This window comes from Labrus mixtus, chromosome 20, assembly GCF_963584025.1.
Source record: "Labrus mixtus chromosome 20, fLabMix1.1, whole genome shotgun sequence".
Taxonomy (NCBI): domain Eukaryota; kingdom Metazoa; phylum Chordata; class Actinopteri; order Labriformes; family Labridae; genus Labrus; species Labrus mixtus.
In genome coordinates this window covers 2524732-2537674 of record NC_083631.1, presented here as the reverse complement: position 1 = coordinate 2537674, position 12943 = coordinate 2524732, and the positions used below count along the sequence as shown (strand labels likewise).

The 12943-nt window shown below is 44.7% G+C and overlaps 1 protein-coding gene across 1 annotated transcript in view; it reads right to left on the bottom strand.

Moving 5' to 3' along the window:
- adgrl1a (adhesion G protein-coupled receptor L1a) overlaps nt 1-12943 on the bottom strand; it is a 92878-nt gene that overhangs the window by 18417 nt on the left and 61518 nt on the right. Inside the window, exons 5-9 of the mRNA XM_061026920.1 lie at nt 11620-11634; nt 3487-3694; nt 3001-3265; nt 1282-1609; nt 621-631 (exon numbers count right to left, since the gene is read on the bottom strand). Coding sequence (XP_060882903.1) covers nt 621-631; nt 1282-1609; nt 3001-3265; nt 3487-3694; nt 11620-11634 — 827 coding nt within the window. The remainder of the gene's footprint in view (nt 1-620; nt 632-1281; nt 1610-3000; nt 3266-3486; nt 3695-11619; nt 11635-12943) is intronic.

The following is a 12943-nucleotide window of genomic DNA, read 5'->3' as shown; positions in this document are numbered from 1 at the left end:
GGATTTGTTAGAGCAGCAAAACCTGACAGCAAAAAGCCCCAAAAAGGAGAGATCAAGAGAGTGAAGGACACATGCATGTGAATACAAGATGTCTCTCTGAAGTAGAGTTCAAAAGTTAGCCTGACAATAATTGGGGTGACAAATACTTTTTGGAGCCTCTCAAAAGCTGCTCTCCCGAGAGACGAGGAAAAGCAGAGGAGGAGATGCAGGGAGAGCTTCATCACAAGTCAGGGAGGAATAAATAATTGATCAAATGTATCAGAGAAGTCACCATCACTAACAACCAAAACTAATGGGAAGATAAAAGCAGCACATCACAACTACAAAATCCTGAATGATCAAAAGCGGAGTCAGCGCACAACTCTGAGAGTGCCGCCGCCCGTGTGCCTCCTTCTCCATACTCTCTGAGGGCATAATCCCAGCTTTATACGGGTCTTTACGCAGCTCAGATACACAATACATCACAACCCCTTCTTATATCGAGGGACTGCCAAAATACAGTGTGGCGTTCTCATTTCATCCTCCCCCTGATCAATTCAGAATGACTTTTTCAATATCCATGACACAGAGGAGTTGATATGAACTGCTACAGCAGTCATACCTGGGAGGCTGTATGTTACTGTAACTACGGCTGGAGATGGAAACACAATGATATCTGAGCTGCTGAAATGTCAGATAGGAAAAGGCACAAATACATTCATGCATGAGCTGTTAGTCTTCAGTAATCAAGAAATAAAAGCTTTTTTTTGTCTTTTTCACCAGACACACACCCACACTTCATAATTTCAAGTTCTTAAAAATCTGTTATCATCAAAAGAGAAATTCAGTCATTGTACGTTCAAAAGAAACTTAATTAGGAATAAATCTGTCAATTTGGAAGTAAAGTAATTTTCTGCAACACGGTGATGTGAGGTAGAGCATTGTTGAAGGGACTTAGTTAATATTCAACTTCATAACAAAGAATCAGAATGCTTTCACAGCTTGGTAAGTATGCACCATTTCACCAAGTATCATACTGTTAAATATTAATATTACAATTATACCTCGTAACCATCTTGTCCTATTGTCTCAACAGCTTCAAGATCATCCCAGCTTGTAATCTTCTAAACTTCAAATTCTACATTTCAAGTACATGGTGGTATTATCTATATGCTTACTTATTATGAGCTGCATAAATGCACAGTGTCTCTAAATTATTGTTAAAAGGTTCTTTAAAAACAAGAAGTGCACAGAACTAGCTTCTTTTCCACTCTGCACACAGACATTGGGATTGCTCCTTACCCGTGGTGGGGTCTGGCGGTCCAAACTCCAGGGCGTAACGCAGCACATTATAGTTGTTCCACACATAAAGCTGGTTGTCTCGAGGGTTGTAGTCCACAGAGGAAATATACTGGTACGGGTTGGGGAAAGGGATGTTGACAGGCTCCTCTCGGGCGTGGTTGGTATTGTAGGCATACATCACCAAGTCGCCGCCTGCTTCGCTGTCATCGTCCTGGTAGACCGACCGCACTGCGTAGAGCACGCCGCACGCCATGAAGGCGTTGGAGGCCATCCTCTTGTCAAAGCTGGTCTCCCAGGTGCCTTCAAAGCGCAGAGTGTAAGGGTTCACCTAAAGGCAAAAAATAATAATTACAGATCATTGTCTTTGAGTGAGAGAGACAGGCTTGAGAGTCTTAGAGAGTAAATCTAAATGCATTTGATTTGTTGATAACCTTTGTTAAACATCTTTATTTGTAACATAAAGGTATGTTGACTGTTAACACTCTCTTACAGTATTTGAATCAGTGGGAGCCAATGGAAGAGGAGCAGCTCACGAAGAAAAGTACAAAAAGTTTAAAAATCCAAAGATCCTGAATAACAAGACTACACGCTGAAGTTGAATCTTTTAAGACCCTTTTAAGCAGAAAAGATTTGATATGACATTTCCCATATGTGTCTTGTTCACACTGCAGCACAAATTACACTTCTGAGCAATAATGCAGAAATTTATAATCACTTGTAAAAAACATTTAAAAAGTAATTAAGCCCTCAGCTCTGGAGAGAAGATTACTTCTTTGTCTTAATGCAAAGCTGCCTCTGCTTAATACACCTAAAACTGCAATGCAGAGGCAGAACAGAGACCTCCGTGTGTGTGTTGCTCTCTGGATAAGCAGGACAAATAATAAAACTCCCCAGAAACCCAACAGTTTGTTGATGATGAAAGTGATCACTTTCTTGTTTATTACTTTGCTGCTCCATTATTCTGCACTCTCATAGCTCATGCAGGGTTTGATATTTCAGATGGATTGTTTAACTTCTACAGTTTGAAAAACAATTTCCTGTTAAGGTCAAAGATAGTGATTATAAATGGGACCCGTCTTTCTGAACAACACATTAATTCAAACTCGGTTTGTGTGGAAACTCGCTGCCTTGATTGCAGTTTTTGTTTGTTAAAAAAAACAAAAAAAAACAAAGAACCAACGGCTATTAAAATATGAATGCTGCAAAAGTTCACATTGATGGATCATGTTTTAAAGGTTGTCAAACAGGCAGGGCAGGGTACAACAATGTGACATTGGATTACAGATGACAAAGAGGTGGAAGATTAGTCTCAAACTGAAAGTGCGTTGGATGGAGCCAAACTAATAATACCTAACAATGCCACATATTTATGATTGTAAGTCATTACTATAACAATGTTTGAACCCAGGAAGAACCTGGATGTGGTGCACTTAAAAAAACAAATCAAATATTTACCTCAGTGGTGGAGATTAGTTTTTGGATATGATGGGATTTGATATTCGGCCTAACCTTTTAAGGTAATTTTAAAGTGACCTCTTTTCATTGAACGACAACATCCCTCTCTGTCATTTGTCAGTGCCTTTGTGTAATCTCAATAGTAATTCATTCATGTGTGACACATGACCTTTCGCTTGACTAGTCAGATGAGATTTGGATATAATCCACTTCTACATTTATAATCCACATCTCATCCCCTTCTGTGCAGCGCTGCTCTCCCACCTGGCTAACCACCAGCCGCCCGTTGTTGGACTCCGTGGCGTAGATCACCCAGAGGCCGTTCTCGTCAACTGCCAGGTCTATGTCCGATTTCCCTCCCCAGCGATATGGCGAGGTGTCGTGGTAGTTGGCGTTTGTGATAATAGCCTCGCCGCTCTTGATTCGCGTCCGTAGGTCATACTTGACTATGTTCCGTGTGCGCTCTTTGTTGTAAAACACCGCGCCATCGTACACCACAAATCCTGTGCCGTCGACTCTGTTGGGCAACCTGTTGACAGAGAAGCACATAAGCTGCTGTAGAAATTCAGGAGAACAAGCCAATTTATCTACTCTGCATGACACAGTCCTACAAGATGGCCTCACTGTGAGCAAGCTGACACCACAGTGGGACCGTTCTGCCATCATCATCCATATCCACATCAAAAGCCAATAAATCAATACAGAAGCAGATGCTATTTGATCATCCAGGACAGTGGGAGGCACCCTCACTTGTAGGTGGTGGTGGCTCGGTTCTGTTTGAAGTCTTCCCAGGAGGCGTACTCGAACAGCATGTCAGTGCGATAGGGGGTCCAGGGCATGACGTACAGACGGTCCCCAGACTGCAGCGGGTCCTTGCACCACGCCCCTGCCTGGTGCTCAGCCTCCTGTAGAGAACTAGCCGCCTGCACCCGCAGCAGAGTCCCAGGGCACACAAAGACTGGAGTGGAGGGAGGTGTGTTGAAGCACAGAGGAGGAGAAGAAGAACAGAGAGAGAGAGAGAAAAAGTTAAAAAACAAAGCATTGTAAAAATGAAAGATATCATGAAGATGGTAGGGGAGGGAGAGAGGAGATGGGAAAAGGCCAAAGACCGTGGAATACAGAACAGGAGAGAGACGCAGGGACGGGAATAAAAAAAAAAATTGTGATTAGATAAAAGTAAACTGAGATTTGAAAAGGAGACAAAGACTAAGAGGAGAATGGGAGCGAGGGGGAGTGAGGTGAAGTACAAAATCTGATTCTAAATGAAGGAACATATAAAAGCTAATTTGTAGAACATCAGCATTGTGGTTGGAAAGTGTCGGGATATGATAAATGGGAGATTTCTGGCTGCGGCGGCGGCTTCGATGTAGTCTCCTAATCTAATTTATCTTGGCCTACTTTTTATTTGATTGTGCATTTTCCTCTTTCAAAGACCTCTGCTTCTCTGCTCTGCTACTGGGTGGGAAAACAGTAATTGTTGAGTTTGTTTCATTAGGACTTAAATTTGGCTCTCAGTCAAGAGTAATGCCTCAAAGAAAGAAAGCATCTTGGGGTAAAGATTGGCTCGGCCTCCTCTTCCTCAACAACTGCAAGATACCTCCTCATACACACGCACAACGGACACAAACAATGGTCGCTACTCCAAACACACAAAGATGTACCAACATAGAAATACATGGGGAGCTGTGTGCACAACACATAAACCAAACATGCAAACACACACACACACACACACACACACACACACACACACACACACACACACACACACACACACACACACACACACACACACACACACACACACACACACACACGTGGAGGATGCCTGCATCAGGCGGGGTGGAGGTCATCTGCTGTGGACTGGTGTAAATTGTCTGGTTGATGCAGTGTGTCCCAGCTTGACAGATAGCGTGCCCTGGGACAACTGGGCATGTCAGGTGATCTATGAGGCAAGTTGCTGGCATCTTTGCCGCTCTGACATCACAGGGGTACCGGTGACAGAAAAAGAGAGAGAGAGGGGAAGAGAAAGAGAAAGAGAGAGAGAGGGAGACAGAGAGAGTTGGAGGCACTGCAGACTCAAACAGCTGAGGAGTCCCCACGCCTCCTCTGCCAGCTTATTTATGTGGCTCTCTGGCTCTAGGTTAGGACAGAACCTGACACCTGCTGGTCACCTCATGACTGAACGCATCTCTGAACTAATTGGACGCTGCAGGGGCACTTGGACACAGATGACATACAGCTCCCATGGATGCACAGACAGACACACACTCACATCCCAGTACACAGACGGTTTGTACACGACATGCACGCACACTCCAACGTGCATATATACGTTGTCACTCAGTGACTCAGTTAGAGAGATGGATCAGCCCAGGCTCAAACTGTCCTGAATATTGCATGGAGTCTGGTGCCAGAGGAGAATGATAAGAGAGATGGAGGAGTTACTTTAGGCTTCTAGAGATCCAGCTTCCTCTTTTTGCCGTCTTGCAGTACTGTTGTTTATAGTGGTTGGTGATCTGTGGTGCTGGGCCACTTAGGAATTAGCCTCCTCTGTCTGAGGGGGTCCAACAGGGATTGAGACTGGCAGCCAAACAGGAATCTAATCAAGCTCCGGCATAAACAAACACTCTGAATACAAGACACTTCACAGTGAGGGGGCCTGTCATGCTCCATTGTCGAACCAAAATGCTCCCTCAAAGCCTGAGGTGTTTGCTTTGCATATATGAACGCGGCTGACGGGGATATGCTACATAATGTTCACAGCAATGGTTAAAATGGCACTTCCAGACAGCTGAACAATGACATTCTTGACGAACATCTATGGCAACTCTCGTTCACACCACAATCAAATGACGTCTTTTTCAATCCAGACACAGCATGAGTGCACTGCAAATAAATAGAAGTTGTGCTCCAACATATTTCCAATAAAGGCAGTAAATGGGAGGTATTAGTGGAGCAGAGAGCTATAGAGTGGGATAAAAAAAAACAAAAAAACACTAGAAGTAGGACACAGCCTCAAAAGTACAATGCCACTGTAAATAAAGAAATAAACAGCTTGCAGAAAGCATTGCAGAGGCTCTGCATGTAGGTGACCCATAAACAAAGCCAGGAACACTCTGCCTCAAGGTAGAATAAAGGACAGAGAAACGCAAACATGCAAGCCTGATTATTATAGCGGCATAAGGGATGACCACAAAGAGTCGGTATTAATATGCACGCAAGCATTCATCTCATCAGTTTCCACAATAAAGAGAGTCTGATAGGTATTACATTACAGTAAAGGGCAAACTAAATCTGTAATGTCTCATTTGATTCTTGGTCATATATCTAATCAAACATATTCATCGTACACACTTTAACAACAACAGGATTATTTTATGAGAGCAGAACTTATTTGGATTCTACTAGATGACTGATATATTTGTGTACTTTATTTTTTACAACTAGTTTGACACAAAAGCATCCTTAAAGGCCACTGGACTGAAGGCTGGACCGATATATAGGAGCACCTATACATATATATATATATGTATATTTATATATATATATATATTTATATATATCAGACCTTCTGATAGTACAAGTTAAAAGTTTAGGAGGGTATCCAAAGCGTCGGCAGAAAAGGGATGATGTACCAAGTCATGGCCGACTTTAATATGCAGGAAAGAGGTAGAAAATCTGCCCTACAATCGATCAGAGCACCTAAATAGTTGTTGTCAGCAATACAATATACTCTCACTACATTTTACCTGCCTCCAAGACACTATGTGAATCTCTTCATTATTTCATCTAACCTTCTAGACCTGTCCTAAATAGGTTGCAGTCTTTCCTATTGGCCTCATCATCACGATACCACTACAGCGCAGCATACACTAACAGTCTGTCATCCTCTGCCTTCCTCCTCCATGTTTCTCTCTATTCCTCCCCTCTCCTATGAACCCTGGCGGCTTCCTACCAGTGATCCCCACTTTATTCTAATGAAATGGTTTTTGGGTGGGCCTGGTGTCAAAAGGGGCTCATCAACAGCCTCCGGGCTGCACACACAGGCCACGAGGACTCAGACAAACACTCATACATATGCACACTCACAGGCCAAACAGAAACAGTGGACATGCTTCACACCCCGCGAACCCTGCCTGGGGGGCTTCATTAACTCTGACCTGCACTCCCCAGCTTCCCATTGCCGTTTACCGGCTCTCTCCGCCTCCCTCTCTCCTTCTAACTGTGAAAAGTGATTGTAGCAGTTGGAAACTGGCGCAGCTGAACCCTCGCAGTAAAGTCTATTGCACAAGAAGCTATTATGACCACAGTATGAATGAGGTATTAGGCATTAGGCATTAAGCATTAGGCGTAAATCTTGAGATTAGGCATTATCCTAGTCTAGAGCAGGTTAGCCAGAGTAGGAGGCATCCGGGATTATGTGCGATAGTTAAATAGATTAGCTCCTGTTTGAGTGTGGATGGAAATCTTGCAGTCATTATCATCTCAGGGAAGTCACCAGGCAACGCAGACACAACACTATTTTAACCTACAAACTAGCCAGATGGCTAATGAAACTTACCTTATCAGGGATTAAAACCCAAGGCTGTAGCTATCATACTCTAGCATGTCAATTAACCACCACGCATACAGGGAAGTATGGTTGTAATAATTGACTATTTATCTCTATAATCCCTTTCCCAGGCACAGGTCAGCTGTTACTTGTCAATATGCGGCTGCTGTATAAAACATTAAAAGCGCCACAACTTTCCTGAAAATGACAGTAAATATCTCCCATTAGTGTCGAGCAGCAATTTGTGATCGACTGGTAACGCAATTAAAAGTGAGCGCTGACAGCTTCGGGCTAAATTTAGACTTTTCATTGTGGTTGTCATCTGCAGTCCATGGTGTTTTACTGTTTGATGTGATAGCATCATGGTGATGGTAAATGTAAGACTTTGATGATCTAAACACCCCCTGCCAATGGTTGGCAGCTGTTTATAAAGTGGCTTCTTTGTCATGATTGTTGTTGTTTCCCCCCCCCCCCCCTTTAGCTACAGGGATGTGAGGGTTCTGCTAACCCAGGTCTTTGCCCAGTCCACAGTCATGGCCTGCCCACATGTCTCGCTGCTGAGAGCATGCTGCTCTAATTGAATCCCACACCTGTTACTGGCAGGTGCAGTATGCAGGCAGCAGGGGGCAGAACGGAGTATGGCATGGTACCCTGCATCCATGCTGGATGGTTAATGGACCTCAAGGGTTAGTGTGTGTGCATGATTGTGCAGTCTCCTGATGGTATGTTGATGTGCATTCATAATCCCATTAGTGTGGTGTGGAAGTAAATATATATATATATACATGTATTTGTGTGTGTGTGTTTGTGTGAAGGCATGCATGTGTGCAGTTCAGAGAGACAGAGAGGCTGAAAGGGAGAAGAAAGCGCGAAGAAGAATGTGAGCGTGTTCTGTGTGTGCAAACAGGAGGAGAGAGAGGAGTGGAGTAAGGGAGCGTAAATAGGTTATTTCCTGTGAAATGAGAATTAGGAGTGAGTTAATCTGCTGTGGAGTGACATTAAGTGACAGAGAGAAGGTGAGAGCATTAAGAAAAGGAGAAGGGAGGGGCTCCCCTTGTGTTTCCGCTTCTTTTTTAGACAACAAAGGGGGTCAAGTCGTGGGAGTAAGAACACAATACAGAACAAACAGCTGTGCACAGACATATACACGTGAAAAACATCCTTTGGGACACACACAAACTCTCGGGCAATGCACGCAAGTACACACTCTGCGGACAGTGGAAGAGGCAGGTGTCAATCTGGCACCTTTATCAACCCAAACATTCGCCCCAGAGAATACCCTTCACTGAGACCAAACGCTTGCAATGGCTAGAGATAGTGCGACTGAAAGCAGAGTCTTATCACCCTCGGAGAGAAGTTGACACTGAGTGACAGGAAAGTTGCTCTGGACACAGCTACAATGGCTACAGATACAATAGACAGCAGTGGAGCATACTCCATACCCTCTGATAATGCCTGAACAGGGTGGTAGCAGTAACTGTATGATATGTAGCATTAGCCTAGCCTGTTCCTCTCTCCTTCCTCCTGTTCTGAATCCCAGAGTTGCTATCTCCCCATAAAGGTCCTGAAAGCAGAAGCTGTGATTTATATTCATGACCAGCTGCCTCCATCGCTCACCTCTCTGTTCTGTGGCTCTAACAATGCATGACTTCTGCATGTACAGTCCGTTCCCACACTCTCTTGTTTCTTACTGTGCCTCCGAATAGGTTGTCTGCACTGGCTCAGTCACATGACTGTGCTTGTGTGTGGTGGGTCATTCCTAATGAGGTGATGCTGCCTGACTCATCGTCTCTATAGCGACGGCTCTCCCTCTCCCTCTCTTAGGCTCTTTTGCAGCCCTTCTTTGTGTTTTCCTGTCACACGATGCAGTGGTTTCTCCCTCTTTCTCTCTCACTTTTCCAAATCACAAGTTGAGAGCAGTTTGTGTGAGCGATTGTTCTGTTCTTTTGTTTGCCCCCCCACCAACACCAAAAGTCGACACTGTATAGAAATAGCAGGATTGTTGACAGGATTTTTTTCCTTTGGAAGCAAACAGGCTGGAGGTGAGAGAAAAATGGCGGACACTTGTTTGGTGCTTTCAGCTATAGTAAAGGAAACTGTGTATTGATATGGCAGATTGCTCTGCAATAGACTGTCAGCGAAAAAGGGGGAGAAAAGGGACAGAGGGAGTGATGAGAAGAAGGAGAAGCAGCTGACGCTAAAATAGTATTAAAAAAGCCTATCAGTAGGTAGGTTGACAAAGTGTTGACATTCATTGAACAGGATCTCCTCCATTATGACATCATCACTGAGAGGTGCACGTCATCCCAATCCGAATCTGTCGATCAGCTGATCAATCATTGAGGATTTAATTGACAGACGCAAGCAAGACACGAGTCTGGAATGTTAATTCAGCCATAAACAGAGAAAGGAAGTGTGATTAGCAGGGAAGGGATGAATAATGGTGATAAGGGAAAGGGTGCAGACAAAGGAAAGGGTTGTTCGTCTTAGTGTTAGTGGGAGGAAGAGTAGTAAATAAAAACAACCAGTTGGGTGAGGTGGGATACAGGAGGAGGAGCTAATGGTATGGAGCTGGCCATTCCACCACAAGCAGAGAGGGAGATAGTTAAAATGGCTGCTTGTGGTGAGAGAGAAAAATGTGAGACAATGATCCATGTTAATGAAAAAGCTGTGGACATGGTGACAGGCAACGGGGTCCATAAACCAGTTAATGGCAACCTCTGTAGGAGTTAATTCCTCCAACATATGGATCCAGCCATGAGGCGAGACGGGGAAAATGGCAGAGGCTGAGACAGATGTGAGTAGAAGGGTTAAGGGGGGAGTAAAGGAGGGAGGGGGGATCTGAGAGAGGGAGTTAAGGCTCATTGGGAAGCTGGCTCAGATGGCCACTACTCTTACAGTGACCTTGGGTACAGGTCAGGTCTACCTCTTCTTTTTAAGAAGCCGGTGATTGAGGTGCCTGGCCATGCTGATTGGAGCTCTTTAGGAGTACTTGTAGTGAGGCCATGCGGTATCAGAGAGGCCATTACAAGAAGAACGAGTACTCCCTACAGGGGATACACCTCCCACCCCCATCGCTCCCACTCACCTCCCCCTCAAAAGCCTCATTGAACACATAAGGAAACGAAACAAGACTGACGAGGATAGGAATGAGGGGGGCACAGGTTCACAGTGCATGTGCAATAAAGAAATCAGAGAAGTGGCAGTGACAAACTGTAGAAGAAGAGGAAAAGGAAGAAGAAGAAGAAGAAGAGAAGAGTGTGCTCAAAAGAGCCTGCAGCTGCTTGTGATGGCCAGATGTGATCTGAGAGATAAACCAATCAGAGAAAGGCGAGAGGAGGAGAACGGGAGAAGAGGAGGATGAGAAACACAACAGAGAGAAATAAGGAGAGCTTATTAAGGGGGCAAGTGAGAGAAAAAGGAGTTAAATGAAAGTGTGATTAATTGAAAAAGTAAGAGAGAGGGAATGAGAGAAGGACACTGAAGCACCTGGAAATGGGATTCTGTAAAAATGATACTGAGATCCACTTTGCCCAGTTACTGCGTTATCTTAACTCAATGTTTCGCTTCAAGATTGGAGCAACAACAAACTTTGATTTGGTCCTGAGAAACTAAAAGAGAGGTGAAGAGATACAGAATGGAATCAAGGAGCAGCTTGATAATGCACAGAGAGAGAGAGAGAGAGAGAGAGAGAGAGGTGGAGAGAGAAAGAGATAGATAGTGAGAGAGAGAGAGAGAGAGAGAGAGATTGATTTTTTACGACAGGATGTACCAATAAATCTTGGAAGCCAAATGAGCAGAAAAGTCTTGAGAAATGTGATGAGAATGAACCGTCATGTGTACATGAGGCAACAAGGTGAGAGAGAAGTGATGGAAACTAGGAGAGAAATTTGCCATCCATGAGGTGATTAGGATGTATGTTGTGAGGAAGTTCAGGCTAAGATGTGCTCAGTGGTACAGGAAAAGAATGAAGTTAATCTCTCGTTTATCTCTCATAGATTCTTGACTGACCTCCCGTGATGCCCTCTTGTGTGACTGTGCAAATGAGTGTGTGTGCGTGCGTGCAGGTCAGGCTGGTGTCATCAGAACCGAGAAGGAGATCTAGAAGGATTTTAGAGTTTTGGTTTTAGTTCAGAAAGAGATAGAAAGAGTAGGGCAGAGGAGGCGATTCGAGATTGAGAAAGAAAAGGGAGGGATATCAACATCAAACATGAGCACTACACAAGGTGCTGGGTTAGGAAAGGTTATGGGGGGAGGGAGGGAGACAAGGGAGGAGGAGGAGGGAGGAAGGGGCGAGCTGTGGTTGTTATGTTCATTGTGGTCTTTACCTTTTTGATCCACTTCTATTCAAGCATCGGAAAAAGGAGAAGAAGGAGAAAGAAAGATATAAGAGGAAGACAGCAAGGGAGAGAGAGAGAGAGAGAGAGAGAGAGAGAGAGAGGGAAAGTAAAGAGAACGAAAGAAAAACAGGTGCAGGAAAAAAGAGAAAATTTAGATTAAATAAAACGCTGTCCTTTCTCTCTCTCTCTCTCTTTTTTTTAAAGCAAGTTATCTGTCTGTGTTATGGTTGGCTACTCAGAGAGAGGATGGCTCATATGGAAAATGAGGAGGGGAAAATGGCCTGACCTGGGTTTAAATCCATTTCCATTTCAATTCAGTTTTATCAATAATCCCCCCAACAACAAAATCCACCCCCAACCACACACTCTCGGCCCCACCTCCACCTCTCTCATTGCCACATCCTTCCCTTGTCCCTCCCACCTTCCCCTTTGTCCGTAGTTCGGCCTCAGGAACCTGTTGGGAAGAAAAAACCAAGACAAAGCATCTGAACACTGAACTCCTCTTCAGCTGTAGAAGCAAAAAGAAGGAAAGGTAGAGAAAGAGATGGTGGGGATGGTACATGGAAAGGTGGAGATGAGGATATCGCTATCTGTGGCGAGTTGTCTTCGGATGGCAAAGTTGAACCCCTCTACCCATCGCTCTCCGAGCATGGTCTGTGTTGACATCGGAGCGGTCCCTTGATCCAAAGAAAGCGGTGCTTTTGGCTTTGCTCAATTTACAGAGTCAGGATGCTCACTATAGAAGCCAGCAAAAAACACTCAACCCATCGACCGTCCAATCAATGGGGAGCTGCTGGCTTGCCTGGCCGAGGCTGGCTCATCAAAGACAAGGAGAACAAACAACAGGGGAAAGGGAGGGCTTGACAGAGTGGAACGCCTCAGAAACACAGAGAGAGACCCAGAGAAACAGTCGGGGGGAGGGGGGGAAAAATAGGAGGGGAAAGACAAAAGAAAAATGAGAGAAATGTCTACAGTGGGCTCAGCACACATGAATCAATAGGTTGGTGTGTTGAGTCACAACAAGGTCTCAGCTGACACAGGCAGGTAAGGTGTGGCTCCCTCCCCATCCGGAACGCCGTAGGATACCTGTTTGCGTCGCTGCATCTTGGGAGGTCTGGGGCAGCTGGAGACTCATGGAGAAGCTGACAAAGATCTCTGCTCCACTGTTTTCATTACAGCTCTGGTGCATGACTCTTCTCTGGGTTTGCTGAGGAGCGAGCAGCGTACGCACGGAACGCCATTTTCTCTCGAGAGGGCAGGTTGCAAGAGAAACTTGGCTGGTGGATCCCTGCTGCGGGTGTGATTGTGGTGT